General features: G+C 56.3%; 2 protein-coding genes and 1 long non-coding RNA gene across 5 annotated transcripts in view; 1 reads left to right on the top strand and 2 right to left on the bottom strand.

Annotated features, from left to right (window-relative positions):
• The window catches only part of NUP214 (nucleoporin 214), a 96581-nt gene extending 95151 nt beyond the window's left edge, over window positions 1-1430 (bottom strand). The window contains exon 1 of the mRNA XM_040482665.1: window positions 1259-1430. Within this exon, the coding sequence (XP_040338599.1) occupies window positions 1259-1303 (45 nt within the window). The 5' untranslated portion in view covers window positions 1304-1430. The remainder of the gene's footprint in view (window positions 1-1258) is intronic.
• Window positions 934-2579, top strand: LOC121035121 (uncharacterized). Its single transcript, XR_005792756.1, has 2 exons — window positions 934-1137; window positions 2257-2579. It is a non-coding gene; the product is annotated as an uncharacterized LOC121035121 (long non-coding RNA).
• Window positions 2580-5126: 2547 nt separating this feature from the next.
• Window positions 5127-24469, bottom strand: AIF1L (allograft inflammatory factor 1 like). Of its 3 annotated transcripts, XM_040482662.1 has the most exons (6): window positions 24328-24469; window positions 24114-24175; window positions 14085-14151; window positions 11330-11371; window positions 8039-8201; window positions 5127-5363 (listed from the first exon to the last, which is right to left on the bottom strand). In XM_040482662.1, exons 1-6 carry the CDS (start codon window positions 24356-24358, stop codon window positions 5276-5278), a joined length of 453 nt encoding a protein of 150 aa, XP_040338596.1. In that variant the 5' UTR covers window positions 24359-24469; the 3' UTR covers window positions 5127-5275. The 3 variants fall into 3 exon arrangements, with proteins under 3 accessions (XP_040338596.1, XP_040338597.1, XP_040338598.1); XM_040482663.1 differs by lacking the exons at window positions 24114-24175; window positions 24328-24469 and adding an exon at window positions 23084-23107; XM_040482664.1 differs by lacking the exons at window positions 24114-24175; window positions 24328-24469 and adding an exon at window positions 17333-17355.
• Window positions 24470-24728: the final 259 nt, after the last annotated feature.

Below are 24728 nucleotides of genomic sequence, written 5' to 3'. Positions count from 1 at the left end.
AGGTTTTGGTAAAAAGGAGGCGAACCCCCTTTTGCTTATGTTCCGAAAGGGCAAGAGCCAAGGACAGCCTTTCTCAGCTTAACATGTTTGTACGTGTATGGTGTTTTGTATGGGAACCCGAACACACTCCACTTACCGATTTCCTTAGCTTTGCTATTTATACATAGCTGCTCAAAGAGTAACTGAAATGCTTTTAATGCCCAATGAGTATGCGACCAGAAAAAAAACAGCTTTCCAGATGAGACCACGCTGGCGTAGAATGAAATTTTCAGTATTTTTCTAATTCTCATCCTGATAATCCTAAATATCCTAGTTGAGTCACGGTCACGTGTGTGTGGAGAGCCAGTGGTACCAAGAGTCACAGGGAAGTTTTCCTTTCTGGTATAATCAGTAACTCAAAGGGAGACGATCATCTTCTAAGACTGTAGTTCTGGAACCTTTTTTTCCCTTCTGCCCCAGCCTAGCTGAGAAATCCGCACACTCTCATCGGGTGGTCCCCGCGCCCTCCGGCCCCCCGTGACATTCTCAAGGGGGAATCACTACTCGACATATGGGATGGATTACTACGCCCTAAACACATTTCAGGGACCTCTTCAATCGCCTAAACGCTTCCTGCACCTTCCTTACAACCGTCATTTGGATCACCTGCCCCTCTCTTTCGTTTCCTGACCTTACGCTTATTTCCAATATCAAAATAGTCCTTCTATTCCATGTCGCTACAGGTTCGTATAACAGGTGGTGAACCCCGGCTCCGCGTTAAGCAAGCCTGGACCACTTCACAAAAGGAGACCAGGGAAAGTGAAGACGAGAGGGTCTTAAAAAATAAAAACAGAAACCACCACCTTAATTTCAGCCCCTCTGTCAAATGTGACTCTGGGTTAAGTTACTTCCCCCGTCTCCATGTGCTCCTCGTTATGAGCAGCTACGCGCGGGGTTGCTGCGCTGATCATTACCACAGTGTCGGGCACACGGAGAACGCTCTTAAGCAGCAATTACTACCACTACTCTGACCGACCACCACGTGAAACTAGGGTAACTCAAGTGGCGCGCACAAGACCAACCAGGGACGGGAAAACGGATTCGGTGGGGTTAATCACGGCAGCCCGCTCCAGGACGCGGGCGAGAGCTCTGAACGCGGTAAAATGTTCAAGCAGGAGGCGGGAAGCGGGACAGCCGGCCCCCGCGCTCCGGCGTTCGGCGGGGCTCCAGGGCGACGCCGGGAATAAGGAAGGGAGGGAGGCCCCGGCCAGTCTCTGACCTTCATCTCCCGCTCGGGGATCATGGCATCCATCTCGTCTCCCATCGCGCCACCCTCCGTTGGCCGAAGCAGCCGCTGCTGCCGCCCGCGGCCTTGCCCACACGGCCCAGGCCGCTCCGGGGCCAACTTCCTTCCTTCACAGCAGGCTGCGCTCCGCAGACTCCGCACTTCCGGCGCGCTTCGGTGACGTCATACGTCCCAGTCGGCCGTGTGGTCGGCGGAGACTGAGGGACCTCCTGAAGTCGCGCGCTCTCCTGGCCACCGCCTCCTATTGGCCGACGCGGGGGCGTGGCCCCAGGGCGGACGCGCCTGCGCCCTGAAGCGCCCAGGTCCCGCCCCCGGCGTCGAGGCTGGAGCGGGCTGGCTGCCTGTTGGTTTCTGTGGTTGCGAGGCGCCTGCTCGCGTTCCCCCTGCTCCTTGTGTCGCTGAGACCTCACATTAACACTGGGGTGTAGGTGGTTACTAACAGTCCCCGAGTGAGAGGAGTTAGGAAACCTGACAGACGTTTCCAGGGGGCAGCTCTTGAGAGAGGCTTTGCAGGGGGGTGTGGAGGAACAGGTTCGAAAAGTGGGTGGGTGGGGCCACGGAGGACTCTTACGTGTCTGAGCAGGAAGGCTGAAATGAGAGGGTAAAGGGCACCAAAGAACAGCTTGGCTCCTTCCAGGGTAATCATTTCCCGAGCAAGAGCGTGGAAACTGCGCAAAACCACTTTACGTGTGTTATTTAACGTCCGAGACATCCTAGTCACCGAGGGGTTTATTGTTGCCATTTAATTGATGAGAAGTTTAGAAAATTCCCCAGTGCCCCTCAGAAAGTGGTGAAGGCAGGATTAGAATTCAGCTTGTCCGGATGTGTCGATTGACGACTATTACAGTCCTACGTAGAGGTGTTTGTTTTGGAATTATAAATGCTCTGGGACAGAAATTCTTAAATCTGGAGCCTAGGGGTTAACGCCGCGGATGGGGATCATTTTCTTCTACTTTACTGTTTGGTTTCAGCAAAAATGTTTATCTGCTTCAAGGCTGCTTTTTTAAAGCAAGGATAACATAACAGAACCTGTCTCGTGGAGCTGTTGTGAGGAGTAAATGAAGTTCAGCATTTAACAGAGCCCCGCACACAGGACACATTCTTTCGAACTGTTACTATATTCGCTGTCTCCTGAATTTGCTGAGCCCAGGAACTGTCCCCAAAATACACAAATCAAGACACTGATAAGGTTGTCTGTTTTATTTCTAGTCCGTGGAGATGATAGCCAGCACCACACACACTTATATGCGTACACACACACACACACACACACACACTTCATCCACCTGAACTTGCCTAGCAAACTCCTTCCTTTTGAGTCACAGGGACAAAGCCATACTTGGCAGTCCCCAAGTTGCTGGTTGCATTAGTTAGATTTGGTCTTTCAGAAAAAAGACAGCTGAAGTTCTAAGAAGCTGAGCCCTTAGCCAGAAAAGTAAGTCCTAGAGCCGATAGCCACGATCTGAAATACATGCACACACCCCCCCCTTTTCCGGGACCACTTTTGAGCCCCTCTCCCTCTAGGAAATGGTGGAGGAACTGGTGGCGTTTCCCAGGATGCTCCCCATCCAACGAGAGAACTTTCTTTCCTGCCCTTTCCAGAAGCTGGGGACACGCCTCCTTGTTCCCCTCCCTTAAAGGAGGCTTTCTACAGTCTTATAAACTGTGGGACCTACTCAAGTAAGCCTGATTGCTTCTGCTCTCCTCTCTTTAGTTAGGAACGGTTACACTGACTATAATGGGTAGTTAAGGAAGGTATTACCTTGCTCAAAGGTCTCAGCCTGTCCCAAAGAGAGGACAGTGGGAAGGGGTGGGGACAGGCAGCTGTTCATCTAATGATCTCCAGAGTGGGGGGTGGGGGGGTGGGAAAGGCAGAGGAGGTGATGGAGTAAGATTTTACATTTGCAGGGAGAACTGTTTTGCTGGGGTTTAAACTTCAACTAGGCTTGTGCATTTGAAGCAGCTCCTTAGGCTGAGGATCAGCCAGTCATGGCCAAATAATCTTGCTCCTGAACTGGTTGAGACTAGTAGATTAACCCAACCGGGCATTTCCCCATCCTCCACCTGCTCCACTCCCCCAAGCTGCTCTAAGGGCAGCTCCCTGGGCCCTTGATTATGGGTCACTAAGGAGCTGCAGGGAGCCCACACTGGCTCCCCGCTCCAACAGCACCCAGACGTTTCCACTTAACGATTGGTGAAGACTTCTCCAAGACTCTTGGCTCAGTCTTGGGCCCAGGATTGCAGTGCAATCACCCCACAGTCCCCTCTTTCTTAACATTCACCTCACTTGTCGTTGCCTGGGTCTGACTTCCCCATAGGACTCTAAATTCTGAGTCTGTCCAGTTCACTTCTGAGTCCTTGGCTCTTGGTCCATAGCAGGTGTTTAATAAATATGTTCAATGGATGAGTGCCTCTAAGTCCTGAGTGGGTGGTATAAGGGACTCCGGAACACATGGGGTCAGGGCTGGGGTCCCTGCTCAGCCAAGATGGGGCTGAGTGTTGACACCTTCCTGTATGAGTTCTGAGAAATGGCTTGGCAGAGAAGCTCTAGGGAAGGCAGAATTGGAGAGCACCCTGGCCCTTACCCAAACCCTGTTGCTGACCTGGAGGCACTGGGAAAGGTGAGTCTTGGCCCAGGGCCTTCCTCAATCGTTGACCTAGGAGATTTCCCCTCCCTGCACCTTCTCTTGTTGGCATCACTGACTGAGACAGCCCAGGGCAGAGACGAGGCATGGGCATGGCATCTGAACACCTGGGTTCCAGTCCGAACTTCCGTCTCCTGATTAACCCCTTGGCAAGGCACTTAATCCCTGTGAACACCACAGTTTTCTCGCCTGTGAAACGAGAGGTCCGGTCCAGCTAACCTACAGAGCATATCAGGGTCCTAAAACACTGGGAGTCCATCACAAGGGACCCCAATCCAATCCCCAAGCTCAAAGTTTTGGGATGGAGGAAGGGGTGAGAGGACAGGCACATGTCGGGACAAAGTGGGGAGGCTTAAAGCTTATAATACGTGGTCAATAAATATCTGTTGAATGACTACATGGGGGAATGAATGAATGAATGAATGATGTAAGGTGGTAAGGCAAATGGGGGGGCACAGTCAGGTTTCAAGCAGATTGGGATCAGAAAGGCAACCTTCTGTTTCTCAGCTCTTGGCTAATTTAGTGGGGCTGACTTTTTGCCATAAGTACTCTATTCCTCCTTTTCCTATCCTGCTGCCCTCAGCATCCTCCCTGAAAGGTGCCACCAGACTGAACTGACACGCCTCCCAAGGCCCCTCGCCTCCCTTCTACCCCCTTTGCTGCCCCAGCAAAGGGCAAGGGGGCTGCACTTTCCCTCTGAGCTGCCCATAAAGGTGTGGATGCAGGCAAGGCCTGAGGATTCCTTCTGGAACCTTCTGGAAGGGCTCAGATTGCCAAGCCGCTCTCGCCCTCTCTCCTTCTGTCACCTCCCTGAGGATGAGAAGTGTGGACTGAGGCGGAATCAGCTGGGGAAATGGGACGCTGAGTGGCCACGCCCTAGACAACCTACGAGCACGGAACCACAGAGCTGTCCGAGGAAACCTACTCCAGGGCCTTCCGAGAGTGGGCTGTGGTCCTCACCAGGGCCAGGTCAGCAAGCCTGGACTTAGCTCCAAGACCCTGGAAGGACGGACTGTGCCAGCTCCAAACATGAGGACCACAGCCTTCCAGGCTCCCCGTCCTGGCCCTGCCCCCTCCAGTTTTTGGTTTGATGTCAGCCCTTCTGCACAGGGAAGGGGGGACGAGGGAAGAACAGAGGGAGGGGTACCAAGGCTCAGAACTCCCCGACCCAGAGCCCCTTGAAGGCAGATAATTTGTGCTTTACAAAGTGATCACCGGTTCTGCTGATTAGAAAAAAATAAACAAACGCACAAAGACCAAACAAAACGAAGAAGACAAATCACAATGACTCAAGAAGGGCAGCAAGATTAGGGGGGAGGAAGGGGGCAGGTCCAGATGGGGGTCGTCAGGGCAGGCTGGCAATGTCTCTCTCTGGAGGGGGACCAACTGGCTTGGGGCTGCTCTCGTTGGCTTTTCCTTCAAACATCATGACTCTGGTTTGGAAGATGGAGAAAAAAAAAAACCAAACAGGATTAGGATTCCTTCCCTCATCGAGGGAAAGATCATCCCCGCCCTCGGGTCTGTAGGGTCCTCAACAGAATGCCCTTGCACCCACTCTCCATGGGATCTTCTCTGTGTGGAAGGGGTGGCTAGCCCCTTTTTCGCAGAAGAGAAAACCAACGTGCAGAGAACTCTGTGTTCTAAGCCATGCGTCTTCCCCTAAACACGCTCCCGGGAGGAGGCAGAGCTAGGCTGGGCCGTGGCTCTGCTCAAAGCCCCTTCAGGTGTTCAAGAACCTCCCGAGCCTTCAGGGGTAACATCTAGGAGGGGCACCTGAGTGGCTCAGTCGGTTAAGCAGCTGACTTTGGCTCAGGTCATGATCTCACCGTTCGACGCTGAGCTCGAACTCACAAAGCACGAGATCGTGACCTGAGCCAAAGTCGGCCGCTCAGCCGACTGAGCCACCCAGGCGCCCCTAAAAACTCAACGCTCAATTCCTGCCTTCCCCACCTGCGCTGCCCCTAAAGCAAACAGCAACGTCACTCGGTGACTCAGACCCCAGACAGATCAGAATCGTCTGACTCCTTGTTAGCCTCTACACATCCCATATCTGGGCATGGAAGCAAATCTTCCAGTTCTGTCTCCCAAATCATTCCCGATTCCAATGGTTTCTGCCTACCTCCTCTGTACCCTCTCCAGGCTGAGTGGCCTCATCTCGTGCCTGCACAGTCTCCCTGCGGCCACTCTCACCCCTACCGCAGACAGAGGCTTTTTTTTTTTTTTTAATTTTTTTTTTTCAACGTTTGTTTATTTTTCGGACAGAGAGAGACAGAGCATGAACGGGGGAGGGGCAGAGAGAGAGGGAGACACAGAATCGGAAACAGGCTCCAGGCTCTGAGCCATCAGCCCAGAGCCCGACGCGGGGCTCGAACTCCCGGACCGCGAGATCGTGACCTGGCTGAAGTCGGACACTTAACCGACTGCGCCACCCAGGCGCCCCGACAGAGGCTTTTAAAAGTCAGCCCCAAGGTGCCCGGGTGGCTCAGTCAGTTAAGCGTCTGACTCTTGACGTTAGCTCCGGTCGTGATCTTGAGGTCGCAGGATCGAAACCTGCATCCGGCTGGGTGCTGAGTGTGGAGCCTGCTTGGGATTCTCTCTCTCCCTCTCTCTCTGCCCCTCCCCCACTCATGCTCTTTCTCTCTAAATAAATAAATATTAAAAAAAAAAGTCAGCCCCTAGCTTAAAGTCATCCAATGGCATCCCTCCACATTAGTGCCAAGGGCTAAGTGGGACCGTGACCTACAAGGTCCCGTGTCTGCCCATCTCTGCAAACTCATCTTCACTCACTGCGCTCACTGATGGCCAGACACACTAGCCTCCATGCTTTTCCTTTAAGCCCACAAGCACAGTTCTGCCTCAGGACACTTGCACTTGCTGTTTCCTCTGCCAGGAATGCTTTTCCTCAGATCTTCACCTGGCTCATCTCTTCACATCTGCCTCCTTCGGGGCTCTGGTCAAAAGCTGTCTTCTCAATGATATCTTCCCTGTCCACCATCCCATCCATTTCTGTTCCTCTCATCCACTTTATTTTTCTTTGTACTACGCCATTGCAATCTGGCGTTTCAGCTTTTTCGGGGTTTTGATTTTGTGTTTGTCTGCCTCTTGTCATTAGAATGAAGCTCCACGAGCCCAGCAATTCATGTGTCCCCAGCGCCTAGAATAATCCTTAGTACATAGCTGGTGCTCAGTAAATATTTGCTAAATTAATACATGATAAATCTACGGAGTCACTGGGTAGACCAGTACCCGACATGCAGTAAATGCATTAAATCTTAGATGTTTTCCAAAAACATCAGGCCTCCTGCTGGCTGCCATCTGGCCTCGCGGGTGCACCGCGGTCTAACCTTGATGGTTGTCCCGCCATACCTCTTGCCCCACCCCACCCCACACTTAAAGCTCTGCGGCCTGACCCGTGGGCTCATGAGCAGTCCTTCAGCCTCCCTGGGCCTCAACCTCCCCCTTCATGACAAAAGAGCTTGGTATATTTTCATTTGTACGTTCAATGCAACAGACTCCCCAGGGAATCTGTCTGTAGTGCTTCTGTGCACTGGGCAGAACCTATGAAGTGTGATTTGGGCCGCCACATGCTAGGTGGTTGCCATCAGCCAGTACCGGGCTGGAGGCTTCGTATGTGTTATCTCACCAGCCCTCAGGACGACTTATTATCCTCTCTCTCTTACAAAGGAAGAAACCGAGACTTGGGGATCTAAGGGGATTTGCCCAGGGGCAGTTCGGGAGCAAGTAACACCATCGACATTTGAACCCCGCCTCCCTTGGGAGCCGGTTGTTCACTCTATGAGGCTCTCAACAACCCCGTAGGGTAGTAGAATCACTTTACAAATGAGGAGACTGAGGCTCAGAAGGCTTCCCAGTAGCTTTATCACTGCCGTCACCGCCACGGTTGCTGCTTACTGAGTGCTGACTCTACAGGAAGTTCTGCTACAGGCGAACTCTGCCTGCAAGGTACACGTTAATGTGACCATTTGACACATAAGGAAATCGGGTTCAGGGAAATTAAGAACCTGGTCCAGTACACCACCCGAGGAATTCTCTCCGCGCAACAGTGACCTTGACTTCAGGGGCCCCAGGAGAGGCGGGCGGTACTCACAGCTTGAGCACAGCCGACCGCTTCCCCAACATCATGTTCACGAAGTCACGGTAGGAGATGGTGTCGCTGACCCCACCTGTCACCTCTGAGATCATCTTTTTCATCTCCAGGTGGGTCTTGGGGACCCCGAGCTTCTCCATCATCCTCTTTAAAGACATCAGGTCTGCCGGAGGAAAAAGCAGATCCGTTAAGTGGAGACAGGCTATGGGCCAAGCGAGGAAGCTGGCAAAGCTCCCCCCACCCCCCCTGCCGGCCCCACCCCGCACCCACTCGAAGGAGCCCAGCAGGACAGCCCCTCCCTGGGGACATGCCTTTCTCTTCTGGGGTGAGTGAGCCCATCATGCCCTCCCTGCTCTCTTTGGAAACAGTATAGACCAGCGGTTAGGGACATGGGCATCTAGAATCCAACAGACTTGGGTTGGAATCCACCTCTGCTCTTCCCGGCTGTGGGGCCTGGGGCAAACTACTCAACCTCTCTGAAACTCTGCTCCCGTAAGTGGCAAAACGGGGTTGACGGGATCATTTGGAAGGACGACGTGCGAGAAGTATCCGGCACAAAGCAGGTGTTCGGTAACAGATTCTTTATTCTGTCACGTCCGCGGACCCCCCCGAGGTGAGGGTGAGCTGTCGCCCGCCGCTCCCGCTACCCAGGAAGTCACTGCCCTGCAAGGTGGGGTCAGGGAGTTGACTTGACCCCAGGCATGGAAAGTCACTCTGCCAGGGGCCCGGTGGCAGCTTCTCTCTACCTGCCACTCCCACCCAGAGGTCCTAGGGTTCCGCCTCGCTGGCAGGGAGAGGATGCCAAAAATATCCTGCAGAGCAGGAAAACCAACAAAAGAAGAAAATTCAAGAAAAACAAGGGAGGCACCAAAAAGTCACTACTCTCTGCAGAATTGCTGCCCCGACCTTCCGGCTCCCAAGGTCTTAGGCAATTTCCTTCATATTGTTTTGTGAACAATGGGTTGGCCAAGGCTGGTGGCACAGAAGTGGGGCAGGGGGCCCCACTTGAGGGCCAGGGGAGTGGTTCGCCAGCTCACCCGAGAGCAGGGTGGGCAGGACAGATGCCAGACCCCTAGGTGCCAGGATGTCCAGGGCATTTCAAAGAAAACCGGGCAGCACTCTGCGGGGAAAAGTGAAAGGTCTCCCCCACGCTGCTGGCCAGACTCTGAATTGGCAAGATCTTTCTGGAAGGCAATTTGGCAAGATGCTTCAAAAGCCTTTGACCCAGAATGTCTAATTCCTGAGATTCACTCTAAAGAAATAATCGGCGATGTCGACAAAGATTCATGCACAAAGATGCTCTTCACAGGAGGATTAAAAGTAGTCAAAATTTGGGGCGCCTGGGTAGCTCAGTTGGTGAAGTGTCCCACTTTGGCTCAGGTCATGATCTCACGGTTCGTAGGTTCGAGTCCCGCATCGGGCTCTGTGCTGACAGCTTGGAGCCTGGAGCCTGCTTCAGATTCTGTGTCTACCTCTCTCTCTGCCCCTCCCCTGCTCACACGCTCTCTCTCTCAAAAATAAATAAGACATTAAAGAAAAAAAAAGCATCTTATTTCAGCCCAGGTCACGATCCCCTGGTTCATGGGTTTGACCCCTGGGTCGGGCTCTGTGCTGACAGCTTGGAGCCTGGACCCTGTTTAGGACTCTGTGTCTCCCTCCCTCTCTCTCTGCCCCTCCCTCACTTGGGCTTTATGTCTCTCTCTCTCTCAAAAGTAAATAAACATTTTTTTTTAAAAGTGCTTAAGATTAGAAATTGTCTACATGGGCAATACTAAGGCATTGGCTGAATAAATTATAGGCCTTCCCTGCAACAAAATATTATGCACCCATTAATTATAATTTCAAAAGAAAAGTTAATCATTTGTCAAAATACCCACATTATATTATTCTTTGAAAAAAATCAGACTCTAAAATGGTATAAAATAGCATTTGTGATTAGAACTGAGGATGGAAGGATGTAAACCAAAAAGTTTCTATTCTGGGAGGTAGGATTGTAGGTGACATTTTTGTCTTTGTGCGTTACTATGTTTTCTAAATTTTCTTTATCATGAAAATGCATTAATTTGATAACCCTAATTTTGTTAAGTTTATTTTGAGAGAGAGCGTGAGTGGGGGAGGGACAGAGAGAGAGAGTAGGAGAGAGAGAGTCTCAAGCGGGCTTTGCACTGTCAGCTGCAGAGCCTGATGCGGGACTCAGTCTCACAAACGGTGAGATCATGACCTGAGCCAAAACCAAGAGTCAGACACTTAACCGACTGAGCCACCCAGGCAACCCTCCCCCCCGCCACCAATTTTTTTTTTTTTTCCAAAGAAAAATAAAAGATAAAAACATTTAAAAAGGAGGGGCGCCTGCTGAGCGTCCAACTTCGGCTCAGGTCGTGATCTCACAGCTCGTGGGTTCGAGCCCCGGGCCGGGCTCTGTGCTGACAGCTCGGAGCCTGGAGCCTGCTTCGGATTCTGGGTCTCCCTCTCTCTGCCCCTCCCCCGCTCACGCTCTGTCTCTCTCCCCTTCCAAAATTAATAAACATTAAAAAAAACCTTGTTTTTAATATTTTAAAAGGAGAAGGAGACAAGACAGAGGAGGGGTAGAAACACTGGCAACAGCAGCAGCACTGAGCTCAGGGCAAAACAGAGGCGGGAAGCCAGTTTGAGAAACAAAGGCTGGGATCTGGACCCTGGACCTGCCACTTAACCATCCCGTGCCCCAAGCAAGTCAGTTACCCTGCTGGGCCTCAGCTTCCTCATCTGTAAAATGGGGATAATTCAGCCGGCCTTGACCAGGTCATAGCATTCCTAGCGATGGTCAAGATACGGTCTTGAACCTGAGTGCCACGGGACAGGCGTTTGTCACCCCCCACACCTGGACCACACGATACAGTAAGGGTCTGCTGGAAGACAGGAAGCAAGGCACACAGAAGCACGATGTCAAAGGCAGGACAGTATACAAAGGCAAGGACGAAGGAACTGCCAGCCCCCTGGACCAGGGCGTCAACAGCCTAAGCATCTCCAGCCCCGGGCAGGCGTGAAACCCTCTACCCTGGGTCCCCCCAGCACCTGGCATGGGAGCCTGAGGTGTGAGCAGGGATGTGGGCGGGAGGGAAGCAGAGAGGAGAGGAGTCTGGGGGCAGTGGGTCCAGGGTAGAAGTAAGACCAGCTTGTTGGCCCGGCCCACAGGGAAGTTTCTGTGCGTGCCCCTCACGCACACAAGTGGGTCAGTGGGGCTCTCTGGACCCCACACCCTCCACCCACCGAACACCCCCCCTCCCCCAGCACACCCGAGGCCTCACTTACCAATCTCGCCCTCATTGTTCAGGTCAAACTCCATGTACTTCTCTGGAAATCACAGAGCAAAACCCGGCATTAGCTCAGAATCAGGGTCACCCCCCTGGAGGGTCCCAGGGGCTCCCCTGAGGGAGCCCACACCATCCTCCTCGGGGGACTTGACGTGAGTCCCATCATCTTAGCCATTGTTTCTGGAGAGAGAGCTCACCCTGCCCACACCTCTCTCCCACAGGCGCCATGGAGAAAGGTGCTAGGGGCCACTCTGACCCTCTGCTGAGGGGGCAGCTGCTTCCTCCCTGGTCCCCCCCACCCCCCCAGCCTGCGCTGGCTGCATCTGAATCACACTGGCAACAGTGACTAGAATAGAATAGGTTCCCAGGCCCTGAGATATAGATTCAGTGGGTTTGGAAAAGGGTGGGGAGGGGGCAGGAATTAGTATGGTTATGGTTTTAGAGTCTCAGGTGATTCTGATGGGCAGTCAGATTTAAGGAGTCCCTGTGGTTCTGAACCTTCTGGGGGGCTGTAGGCACCACTGAGAATCTGATGCTCTCCCAAGAGAAACGCCATAGATCTGCCCTTGACCCAAAGTGGCACACACAGGGTCCCGGGGTACACAGACCCTCCCCTAAACCCCCCCTATAGACCTTGAGTGACGCCTCCCTGATCAAGAGGTCCCGGGAACCCCCAACAGCAAGGGAGAATATGCAGGGCAATGAGCCTGGTATCTTCTTTTTTTTTTTTTTTTTTTTTTTTAATTTTTTTTTTTTTCAGCGTTTATTTATTTTTGGGACAGAGAGAGACAGAGCATGAACGGGCAAGGGGCAGAGAGAGAGAGGGAGACACAGAATCGGAAACAGGCTCCAGGCTCTGAGCCATCAGCCCAGAGCCCGATGCGGGGCTCGAACTCCCGGACCGCGAGATCGTGACCTGGCTGAAGTCGGGCGCTTAACCGACTGCGCCACCCAGGCGCCCCGAGCCTGGTATCTTCTAACGAGGGCAGCGTGTGGCCCTGGGCAGGTCACCCCCGCCACAAAACTGCAGGGCCCTCAAGGTCTATTTTGCACTGAACAGCCAGCATGGGAAGCCCAAGGTCTTCCTGGAAGGTCCCTGTGACCTTCATGAGCGCCTGCCCTCCAGCCTCTTGGGCTGCCTCTTCCTCCCTCACCTCTGCTCCACTCCCACTGGCCCTGCTGCCTCTGGCCCCTCCCCCCCCCCCGCCCCCCCACACACCCCGCTCCCGCTGGGACATGCTGGCCTGAATGTTCCTCCCAGCTGGGCTGGGAGCCTTTCGGGCTGGTCCCTGCCACCCCCACAAGGCACCTACCCCATCTGCACGCCCTGCATTGCCTTTCTCTTTGCCATACCCTCCCCCGCTAGCCTCTCCCTTGGGCACGGCTCTCTGTGTATTCCCCATTGTAGCCCCAGGCCTGCAGGGGCCCTGGCACGTAGTAGGTGCTCATTCGGAGGTCAAATGAGTGAATGATTTGAAAACCTTCACAGCCCCTTTGCTTCCAAGGTAAGTTCCTGTGGTCCCACTCTGCCCTGATGGACCCAACCCTCCATCCCAAGGAAGACAAGCAGAGGAGACTTCTGTCCCTCCTCCCAGAGCCACCTCCCTGGTACCCAGACAGAAGGGAATGGACTGCTCCTCCTTTGCGTGGCTCTCTTTCGGGCGGCGGGACAGGGTGTGTCTTTGTTCTAGCTTCTCTTTTTGTTAATGTCAGGAGCCCCGTTGCATAATGGTTCAGAGCAGGGGCTCTGGAAGGAGACCAACCGTCGGCGGGCCGTGTGACCCCACGCAAGCAAGCCCACCTCTCTGAGCCCGGGTTTCTTCATCTGTAAGTTCAAGCTCACACCCGTCTCCCTCCTGGCCGAATTGGGATGAGTTGGGGGGAGCTCCCAACACAGCATTCCAAGCGCTTCCCCCAAGGTCAACGCTCAACAAATGCTTCGCCATCAGTGTCCTGCCTCAGGACAACTAAGCTGTGGGCAGCCTGAGGAGCACTTGGCAGGCTCTTGGCCTCGGAGCAGGGAGGATGCCCACACTGCCAAGACTTCGGGGGTGTGTGTGGGGGGGGGGGGGGAGGGGGAAGGCGGCCTCGAGGATATCCGCTGAGGTCCTCCAGCGGCCAGGGCTCCCTGCACACCCGGTGCATCTCCCAGGCAGGAAAGGTGGGACTATCCCGCTCCTTATGTGCACGGCTCCTCTCCTTTCGAGCCGCTGGCCGGGAACCAAGCGCCAGGGCCCGGAACAGAGGGACCTTTATGCCGCCCCCTCCCCGCGCGGGCTCCCAGGCCCTGTTTTCTTTTCATCCCGTGCTGCTGGGATTCAATGGGCAGAAACTCTGCCCCCTGCCCCACTGTGGCGACACAAACGTCCATTCTGCGCAGGGGCTCCCGAGCCGCTCCCCCGCGGAGGGGAAAGGCAAGGGCTGCTACAAAGAGCTGATTGTGTGCTGGGGCCCCGGGAGCAAGCAGGGCCTGGACAGCAGCGGACGGGAGCCAGCCTGAGCCCTGCCTGCCGGGCAGCTGGGGGGAGAGGGGCCAGGCTGGGCCCGCGGCCGAGGGTGAGGGGCCTGGGGTGGCGTGGGGACAGGTGGAGGGGCCCGTGCCCGCGCCCACGCCCCCCACCTCACGGCCCTCTGGGAAGGGGGCGTTCTGGAAGAAACGGGGGCTCAGCCTGGCCCTGCGGGGTAAGGAATCCTACGTGCCAGGGGCCAGCCCAGCTCTGTCAGGGAGGGTGGGGCAGACAGCCCCAGCTTACCTTTGAAGGCCGCGAGCTTTTCCACCAGGTTCTCTTCATCACTGTACTTCTGGTCACACAGAAACTCCTTGAAAGGCAAAAGAACAGTGCTGAGCGCGGGGTCAATGGGCAGAGCTCACTGACACGTAGGCCCATCGCCCTGGTGCCTGCTCCCGTGCCAGGTGGCCGGGCTTGGCCAGGCAGGGCAGGAGGCCCCAGTGTTTGCCCTGGCCTCCTGTCAACCCCTCAGAGACAGATCTGCAGTCCACGCCGTGGGCAGGAAGTATGCTCAGCAGCCCGGGGTGCCGCCCGGAGGGCCTGCCCTAAATACCTTCAGTCAGCCTCCGAATTACCAGTGTGGGGAACTGGGCCTGCCCCAGCAGGGCACCCCAGCTCCAAGGTCCACGGAGCCGCGAGCCCCAAAGGCAAGCTGCCTGGTTCTAGCATTAACTCCTTAGGGATGTGACCCCAGCATATGAATTCCTGTCTGCCTCTCGATTGCTTTATCTGACAAATGGGTAGAATTATCATAGCTACTCCTCCAGTTTGTTAAGAGCCGCCAAGGAGCGTGTATGTATGACTCTGGGAAGACAGCAAGTGCTCAATAAACAGCAACTCTTGTATGATTAGCCTCTGCTCTAGCCTTGGGAGGTCACTCACCCTCTCACCTGTAAAACAGGGCTACCGTCCCCTCAAATGATGCCTTTCAGAACCAGGTGGGGGGAGGGGCCTGTGGGGGGGGGGGTGGGGGACACTAACGTCAGCCTCCAGAAGGAAACACCAACCTGCACGATCTCTTGGGATCTCCCAGTGGGTCCAAAAGTTAGTTACTATTATCGCTCCCATTTTACAGATGAGGAAACTGAGGCGCACACAGCCAGAGCTTCAAGTGAATTTCATCTCATGAACAGCCTGCATCCTTCATCCCAACACCCAAAGACGGGCGGATGGCAGGCATTCGTCTGGCTTTAAAACAAAACACTACAAATTAGTAAGTACCTGTTTGGCCAGGTAGCTTACTTGCCTTGTTGATCTTCAGGCAGCCCTGGAGCCTGCATTCAGGGAAATACTCCTGTCCTCTGGGAAAGCGGAGGCCACGTTCCCATCGTAGCACCAGATTCTGCAAATCCCCTCTCCTCTCTGGCCACCGCTTTCCTCATTACGGAGCAGATCGAACACGGGCATGGGACCTCCACTCATTTAAGGGACCACAGGGTATACAGCTCTGTTCGAGGCACCAAGGGAGCAGGTGAGACCAAGGAACTAAGGTCCTTATCATTAAATTACAGGAAGCTCATGCTTAAAATGATGTTAAATGGGACGCCGGGGTGGCTCAGTGGGCTGAGCATCCAACTTCGGCTCAGGTCATGATCTCGCGGTTTATGAGTTCAAGCCCCGCATCAGGCTCCCTGCTGTCAGCAGAGAGCCGGCTTTGGATCCTCTGTCCCTCTCTCTCTCTGTCCCTCCCCCACTCGTTCCCTCCTTCCCTCTCTCTCTTTCTCAGAATAAATAAACTTAAAAAATAAATAAAATCATGTTAAATATTATCTAGATCACTCGATCTGTTTCTAAATTCCCGCTGTCACGCCCCACTAACTGATGACAAAGTCTGTACTTGTACGTCAGGGCTCAGGCAACAAGTATATCTAAGCACGAGGCAGAATATGATCCCTTCCGGGGTTCAAGTTCCTCCAAATTAACTCAGCCCCCTTTGACAGGGAAGGAGACACCCACCTGCCAGCGCGGCTCCCCTTGTTGGTTCTGGGGGCTGTCCTACCCCTTGAGCTCAATTTGCTTGGATCCAGATCCCTGAACGGGCTCTGGCTGGTGCAGGATTTCTGCTTTGGCAGGCACTGTGCTGTCTCACTGAGGCGGGAACAGCAGGGCCAGAGAGGTTAAATCACATGTCTGAAGTCCCTGCAGGTTTGGTTTGGAACCTGAGTCTGTTGGACCCCAGGGTCTGTCTCCGCCTCCAGCAGCCTCACAGAGGGCAACCCCAGGGCCCCTGGTATGGCTTGGCCACAGCTTCACATCGGCCCTCGGTACCATGTGCCACGCACGGTCTTGCCCCCACTTAGCTGGAGCTATGACTGTCTCTTGCAGCCTGGGAGGCTGCCCCCCACCCCCACCCCCGGCTGGCTCGGTCCAGGACTTCTCTTCCTCTTGGCTCCCTCTCCTAGCTCTTTTCCACCTGCTCTTTTCTCCAGTCCCATTCTCTGCCCAAAAGTAGGACAATTACCTCTTGTCTGTGACCCTGAACACACCAGGCACCTCCCAGGGTCACAGGTCCTATTATCTGCACAGCAGAGGGACAAATAGGTCCGTGGTTCCCAGACTTGGGGATAACGCAGAAGAAAACATTTCCCCAAAAAAAAAGTTAAAAATAAGGGGAGGTGCTAACATAGACCTGCCAAGGTTTTATTTTGCCAAGTAGAGACTTTAAACAATCACCACTGACTGTTGCCGTGACTTCAGCAAAGGACATTTCGTAAAAGTAGGAAGTTCATAATCTCAGAATTTTTAAATGGAACCCATTTAGCTGACGTTCGGTTCACTGCCTGGCCCCTGTGTTCCCTCCGCTTTGCCATTTCAGGAACTGGAAAACCCTCGTGGGGAGGCAGAAGGGCACGGGCAACGCCCAACATCCGGGAGCCCCTGGCGAGAGACCTGGGGGCCCTCCCCGCTCCCACATTCTGGCCGACCAGAAATCCTGCGCCAGCCAGAGCCTGTCCGTATCATGTACCAACCCCCTCTAGGGATCCAGGCAAACTGGGCTCAAGGCTCGGACGCGGTCCCTGGTCTTGGAGACAAATCGCACACCGACGAACCCAGGACCAGCAGGGAGCGATTCTCGTTCACGGGGCCTGACCCGGAGCCGGCAGGTGCAGCAGCTCTGGGCGTCCAGATTATTGTCTCGGTGATAGAGTCAGTTTTCTCCTTAGTGCTTATGACCGCGTGACAGGCTGTCCAACTGGTTCTCCCCCTCTCTCCCCCCCCCCCACCAGAGTGAGTGCCTCCCCCATGCCAGGCTCGCTCCCACCTTGGGAACCGTAGCTCCAGCTGTGCCCCCTGTCTGCAGCGCTCGTCCGCCCCCATCTGCATGGCTCTCTCCCTCAACATCTTCACCCATTTGCCCAGCTTTCACCTTCTCCGGGAGGCAAATCCCATCCATCCTGTCCACTGCGGTCCTCAGCCTCCACTCTCAACCCGCTTTCTTCCCGCACATCCCTCCTATCCCACGGGAGGAACCGCCTCCTAACACAATTTACAACGTAGCGCTTACTCAGGGTGCTGTCCGTTGTCGGTCTCCCCCTGCCACAGAAGAGGTGCCCAGTAAATTTTTGCGGGCTGAGACAATGGAGACCCAGCGAGGACAAATAACTTGCGCAAAGCAGCACGGCTGGCAAGTGCCCGAGCTGGGATTCAAGTCCACAGTGGGGGCTGTCTGGGCTCTTTCCCTGCTAGGCTGAGGCATCAAAGTGACCCGAGAAAGCGGGTGTTGGAAAGACGCCGGGAGGAGGCAAGCCTTTGGCCAGAGGTTCCAGGAGGACGTCTTTACTGTCTCATGCCCCACAGAAGCCTCACACACGGCAGTGCCCAGCATATAGTAGGTGCTTAGGAAACATCTGTTGAATGAATGGAGAGGCCTGGCATTTAGCCCAGAATCACTTTCTCCACTTGGCAGAGCAGCTTTGCAAAGGCGTATGCGTGTTGATACAAGACTGGAGGGGCTCAGGGATTAGAATCACACGTTTCCTTAGAGCCAAAAATGACAAGTGCCCCGAGCCACAGAGTGGCCAGGGCTGGGACAGGCAGCTGACCCGCTCACGCGTGGGCGGGCAGCCTTTGCTGAACCCGGGCTTGGGGCAGCTGGGAGGACCATGCCTTCGGCAGGGCGCCAGGGAGGAGGCAGGTGGGCAGCAGAAACGGGAGTCCCAGGGGTGGGCCTGCCGGCTCCCACCCCAGCTCCAAGCTTTGGATTCTTGGTTCCTGTTCATGCGCAGCCCACAGCCTCCCCACCTCCAGGCGTCCTCCCTCTGTATCCTTGTCCGGCCTCGGGGCACAGCCATGTCCGGTGGGCAGGCACCCTATGTGTCCACACTCCAGGACCCCCCCCCGCCCCCCCCCCCCCCGCTGCCCTGACTCTGGATCCCCAGACAGAGGAGAAAGAGACAGAAGCCACCGCAGATGTTCAGAACCAAAGCAAAAGGAGAAACAGACGGCAAGCTGGAGCCAGAATGCCTGGGATCGAATCACTTAGTAGCTGTGTGAAAATTACTTCATTCGTCTGTGCTGTGGTTTCTTCATCTGGAGGAAGGAGAAAAAGATCTCGCAGGCTTGTCCCGAGGGGTTGCAGTATGAAAGCATAAATACATGTAAAGTGTTCATACAGTGCCTGGCACCTAGTAATTACTAAATAAATGTTAGCTGTTTATTCTTGCGGTCTTCTAATATTTATATCTGTACAATCTACTTCTAACCCCCACAGCTCATCATCCAGCCACAATGGCCGGGGGACCCACATAAACGCTCCTAGGTGCGGGGTGTGCAGGGCAGAAGTCACAGGAAGGGAGGTGGGATCAGGTTGTTGACTGGGCTCAAATCCCAGCTGCAGCACTTCTTAGCTCTGTGGCCCTGGGCAACTTGCTTTACTACTCTGGGCCTCAGTTTCCTCATCTGTAAAATGTAATCATAATGATAGAACCCCCCCCCCCCCCCCCCCCGCAATGGGTCGGCATAAGGATTAAAAGAGCTGACTGCGGGGGCGCCTGGGTGGTTCAGTCGGTTAAGCGTCCGACTTCAGCTCAGGTCATGATCTCACACTCCGTGAGTTCGAGCCCCGCGTCGGGCTCTGGGCTGACAGCTTGGAGCCTGGGGCCTGCTTCGGATTCTGTGTCTCCCCCTCTCTCTGCCCCTCCCCTGCTCATGCTCTCTCTCTCTCTCTCTGTCTCAAAAATAAAATAAAAATCATGCTCTCTCTCTGTCTCAAAAAAAAAAAAAAAAAAAAAACATTAAAAAAAAAATAAAAGAGCTGAGTGCATAGGAAGAGCCCAGACTCCTACAAGTAAGTGTTAACAGTCATGTGTTTGGGTCGCCCAAACTCAAGCCACACCAAGAGATTAGGTGTGAAAAGGGGAAAAGCAGAGACCTACCCACAGCTCTCTGTCCCGCATTGTGCCACGGAGTCCTCCTGGTAAGCCTTGACCCTCCGGCCATCCCTATTTGTCCCTGGACACCCGGCTGACCCGGCAGGGATGGGCCATCCACACGGGACAGAGTGCTCCCATCTCGGCCCCAGGGGACGGCGCCCACGGCCACACCTGCTCACTGCTGCCTCGCGGTCGTCTACAACCTCTGATGCCCATCAGAACCTACCACCCATCCCTGGGATTCCCATCTGCATACTCATGCCCGGAAGGGAGAATATCCAAAACCAGCAGAGGTTGGCAGCCCCCGCCGCGTCCGGGCTTCCAGATCCCTGCCACCTGTCTGCCCCGCCCCCACCCCCTACTTAACTCTCTTTCTGGGCTGGTACCTCTAGCACCTGCTCCCGGATACTTGCTCCTGGCCCTCCAGGCTTGTCTTTATGTATCAGCCGCAGCAGAATCTTGGGGCGGGCAGATATCACCATCTGGGAGGCCATCCAAGGAGCTGGTGGTTGAAACCCTGGGCGAAACCCCCAAGGACAGGCAGCACCATACTGGGCCGGGCCGAGATGCTTCTGACGCAACCCATGGGCTCTTAAAGGGCCAGGCCGGCCCGGTGCGTGGCAGGAGGCTGTAACGTGCACCCGCGAGGACAGCAGGCTCACGTTCCCCTCAGCAGCTTTGGGGCCTCACCCGGATGCTGCATCCTGGCCAGCGGCAGACGGGGCAGCTGAAGAAAAACACCCCACCGACTTCACAAATGAAGCAGACCCTACCGAAATTCTATCCCCGGCTTCCTGTGACACGGCCACACCAAGGTCGAGACCGGCTGTACCTGCGGGGACACTGAATCCTCAGCGGCTCACGTGGCCGCTTATCACCATCTCCCTTATAATATATTAAGGAGGAGCAAGAGAGACCGGTGCCCAGCGATGCCAGCTGGGCACATTCGCCTGGGCAGGGACAGGGTGGCATTGGTCAGGTCTCAGAGGTCCCCTGTCGCTGGGGATACATAACCTCTGGGCACAGACACCGAGCTTGCTGTGTCCAGTTCTTCCCAGTACAGATGGTACCCGGGTTTGGAAATAACCATCAGGCCCCTAAATGCTAAAGGGAATGCCAAGTGCCCTTCACTCGACCCAGGAGGGCTGGGGAAGGCAGGACAGTAGCCAGAGATCCCTATCGCTTAGGCAGGAGCGGCCTGTGTCACAGCTAGGCCACGGCCACCTGGTGGACAGCGTCCCGGGCTGGCCACGGGTGCCGTCTGGAGTCAGAGTCCCGGCTCTGCCACTTGCTGGCCGGGTGACCTCGGGCCGGTGACTTCACCTGGCTGAGCCTCCGTGTCCTCATCTCTAAAACCTGAGTAATCCCTGTCCCCCGGGGATGTTTATAGATCCTTGCTGCACATCTGGGTAAACAAACGCTCTGCCCGGAGGAGTCACTGAGACGATGTATGTGCAGCACTGTGCACGGAGCGAAGGCACAACCCAAGTCATTAGCTAAAGATCCTGGCCTCTGGCCAGTTCGCGATGCAGCCCTCGCTGTCTTCTGCACTCCTCCTGCTCAGTCGGAAGGATAAGGGCACTCTGAGGGGCACCCATCCAGCCCCATCGCTTCTCTCTGTCCCTGTGGGGAAACTGGAGAGACCCTGTCCCGTTGCCAGATAAGGCCAGGCCTGGCTGGCCCGGGGTCACCTGCCATGCCTCCAAGGCACAGGGAATGTCAGCTATGTGTGGGGGTGGGGGGTGGGGGAGTGGGAGGTGCTGGCAGGTCCCGCCCGCCTCAGTAGTGCAGAGAATGCGCCCACAAGCACGCGCACTCACACACACGCGTGGCAGAGACGCACGGGCTATCTTCAGTCTATGCTGTTTAAACCCAGGCGGTTGACTCATCCCACCCACTCCCCCGGCCCCCCAGTCTTGTTTTCTGTAAAATGGGAATAGACGCTCACGGCATCAGAGTGAGTGTGCAGCGAGATGTTGCCTGAGTGCTCCTGGAACACTGCCTGGCACATGCCAAGTGCTCAGAAAATGATCAAGAAAACTAAAGCAGAACCAGGAAAAAAAAAAAAAAAAACCCGTGCACTTCTATGCAGCCCCGCAGGACCTCCAGGTACCCCCGAGTCTCCTTCAGTTTTTTACTTCTGACCCTTATAACAGCAATCGCTAAGACTGAGCTGCCCTGGTACCCCTTGGAAGCTGGCCCAGCCCGGGGTGGGGGGAAGGCCCCAGAGGGAACTGGGATGTTGGCCCAGAGAAGCCCCCAGAACTGCCAGCCAGGCTGGGCTCTGCCCCAGGCAGCGGCCCCAGGGGTACTTAAGCACATGCAGCAACGGAGTTACGAAGCCCCATCCTCCATGCGTCCCTGCTTCCGCAGGGCCACTGGGAAACTGCTCGGGCCAGCCCCCCAGAAGCTCTGCTCCGACGGCGCAGTGAAGCTATACCCCAAAGCAAAGCAATCCGAACTGCCAAGGTTCCCTCTAGAATCCGCCCACCCCAGGGAACTTCTGCTGCGGTCATGGTCGTGGGTGGAGCGGACTCAGACCCTCAAACAGAGCGACTCCCTCAGAGTCTGCAAAGAGCTTCTGTCTGTCTGCTCATCTCCACTGACTGTCCTAGGGACTCGGAACAGAGCAGGGATCACTGCTCCCTGAGTTGCAGGCAGGGAAGACTAAGGTTCCACCAGATGAAAGGGCCTGTCCCAAGCTACGCAGCCAGCAAGGGCTGCGACATGTCACAGACCCTGCCCCTGGGTTTCCCCTCCCCGCGTCTTAACGCGCCAAACAAACCGATGATAACGATCATGACAGCAGCTGGCTCTCCCGTGTGCTTTCCATAGATTATCTCCCTGAAAAATCACGACAATGAACTACCACTACCTCACGCGGATGGCCCAAGGTCAGAGAGCCAGCGAGCACTCTGCCCACCCCTTCACCCCCACTCATGACTCCATACTGTGGGGTCATGCCGCCTTGACCTCCTGGGGTGGGAAGCAGCTCAAACTTCTGGTTTGATCCTGGAGTCCCCTTCCTATGGTTTGATCCAGCGGCCCAACAGCAGCCTGGGTTCACATGACGTGGCTCAGGATAGCACGTGGGCAGGTAAAGGAAGCTAGTTCTGCTTCTGTGTGACCTGAGCCAGCTGCCTGCCCTCTCTGGGCCTTGGGATGCCAAGGTGGTTACGTGGACCCTCCTTGCTCACCTTCCCCGGTCCCAGCACTGTCCAGATCAGCCCCTGAGAGCCACAGCCCCACTCCCTTCTGAGCCAAGCCAGTCTACCTCCCCAAACAACCCGGTAGCTCACCCCACCCCCCACCCTGGGGACTGGCATGGAAAGTCCCACACATTCTCAGCTCCTCTGGTTTGTCTGACTGTAATCACTTCTCCCCCATCTCCAGTTGTCTCTGGCTCAGGGTTCTGCTGGCTGTGGGTGGATCCAGCCAGCCTGGAACCCGCCCGGCCGAGTGGCCCAGGGGGCTGTATGAGGTCAGGGTTCCAGGCTCCTGTCCAGAGGGCAAGAGCAGCCAAGACCAAGGGCGGGCTGGCTGTGGAGTAGACTGGAAGGTGGCCCAGCAGCTTGGACCCCTGAGAGCCCCAGCCAGATGTCCAGTCTCCCTTTTAGCTGTGCTCAAGATGGCACTCGGGGGCAGGGCAATGATGGCAAAGAGGAGCCCAGAGTTTACTTGGAGGGACCCTGGGTCCCCAGAGCCCCGCATGAGATTCCTACAGCCAGTGGAATGAAATCAGATAGGCTGCCTAGTTCCAGGCCCTCCAAAAAGAATCAAGGGAATCAAGCCCCAGCGAGAGGAAATACTACCCCCAAGAGGCAGCCCCTAGACCCACCTCCACACAGCCTGGACCCCGATGACACTCACCCGCTTCCCATGCCGGGACTCTGAGCTGGGCTTGGACCTCGGGTGCCCAGCCGCTGAGGGAGCCGGCAGGGGGAATAGCTAGTCTTGTGTCGGTGAGCCCGTTAGGAGTGAATCTGGGAGACCGCCTCGGGGAAACAACTCTGGCACCGTCCACGACGTCTTCCCTCCTGGCAGGTGCGGGACCACGCACGCTCCGCGCCTTGCCTCAGCCAGTCCTCATGGTGACCCCCACTCCGCCCTGAGAGCCTTTGCTGATCACCACAGAGCTGGTCCGCGATGGAGGCCAGGCCTGAGCCCAGGTCTCACAGAACCCCAAAGCTAGGACTGTGCTGCCCTTGAGCTTTGGTCAATCCAGGCAGGCCCTGGCACTTTCCCTTATCTTCTACGATTTACATGCTCGTTCCGCAAACGTTTACGGAGCGCCCATTGGGCGCCCAGCCACAGTAGGAAGGATTTCTTTATAGAAATCCACCAGGGCCAATGAGAAAAGCATCAAGCCTCTCGGAGAAGCTTCCCTAAAAAGTTGGAGTGAGAAAGAGGTGTGGGGTGGGGGCGGGGGTGGAGCACTGGCCTGCAGCCTGGACCCCCGGGGTTCTAACCGGGGTCCCATGTGGACTCTGGACTTGCTGTGCCACCTCGCCTCTCTGAGCTGGGACACATGGGGGGGGAGGGGGGGCCCTCCTGCGCCACATCCTTGCAGCTGGTCCCAGGCGGGCTTCCGGGGAGCCCCGGCCCCCGGGGGCACCGGAGCTCCTGGGCGGGCCCTACCTCCCCAGTCTAAGAGTAACGACTTGCAACCCGAGCCGAGGGAGGAGGAGGGGGAGGGAGGAGGGGGAGGGAGGAGGGGGGACCTACCTGGAGGCGGGAGGCACAGGGGCAGGGGCCGAGGGAAGGAATTGGGGGAAGCCCAGAGGAAGGAGAGAGGGGGTTGAGGCGGCTCCAGGCACAGCCTCGCAGACGGGGGCGGGCCCCGGGGGGCTCTGGGATACTCGGGGGAAACTCGCCGGCCGCCCCGGCGGCGCGCGCTTACCCGGTTGATCTCGGCCAGCCTCCTCTCCTGCCGGGCTTTGAGCAAGCCGAACGCCTTCCCTCCTGCCGGAGACAAAGAAGCGGCCCGGGAAGCGTGGGTCTCCCCGGGCCCCGCGCGGCGGACCACGCCGCGCGCTCCGCGCGCGCAGGTGGCGGGCGGGGGACTCCGCGCCGGGGAGGGGGCGGGGCAGGGGCGCGGGGACCGCGGCGCCTACCTTGGAACCTGTTGCCGAGCGCGACCGACATGGCGAGCACGGGGCTCCTCCCGCCGGCTCCGGGCTGGGCGGCCGCGGCGAGGCACGACGACGAGGGAACTGGCGCCCGGTCCGAGCTCCGGCGGCGTGTGGCGGCCGCACCGAGGGGCGGAGGGATGGCGCGGGCGGCCGGACACACCCCTCCCGCCCTCCACCCGCCTCACCCCCGCCCCCCCCCCACCCCGAGTCCTCCCGCCCCGCCGCCCGGCCGCCGGCATCAAAGCGGCTATTATACGGGGCGCCGCGCCCGCCGCCCGCCCCTCTGCTGGAGGACGCGGAAAATGCACAGCGCGGGGCCGCCCGTGAGCGCCTCCCTGCCTGCTCCTCCCGGGACCTCGACCAGTCCCTTCCCAGCGCCGGGC

The sequence above is a fragment of the Herpailurus yagouaroundi genome, unplaced genomic scaffold, assembly GCF_014898765.1.
Source record: "Herpailurus yagouaroundi ecotype Mexico unplaced genomic scaffold, PumYag 160, whole genome shotgun sequence".
NCBI lineage: Eukaryota > Metazoa > Chordata > Mammalia > Carnivora > Felidae > Herpailurus > Herpailurus yagouaroundi.
Note: the sequence above shows the minus strand (reverse complement) of the source record. Positions and strands in the feature narration are given on the sequence as shown.

Bases quoted from the DNA above. Each gene is read 5' to 3' on its own strand.
- AIF1L (XM_040482662.1), bottom strand. From the start codon at position 24,358: ATGTCGGTCGCGCTCGGCAACAGGTTCCAAG. The intron at 24,176-24,327 runs GTAGGCGCCGCG...TGTCTCCGGCAG, and splicing joins GCTCGGCAACAGGTTCCAAG to GAGGGAAGGCGTTCGGCTTG. The intron at 5,364-8,038 runs GTGAGTACCGCC...CTTCCAAACCAG, and splicing joins CGGTCGGCTGTGCTCAAGCT to AGTCATGATGTTTGAAGGAA.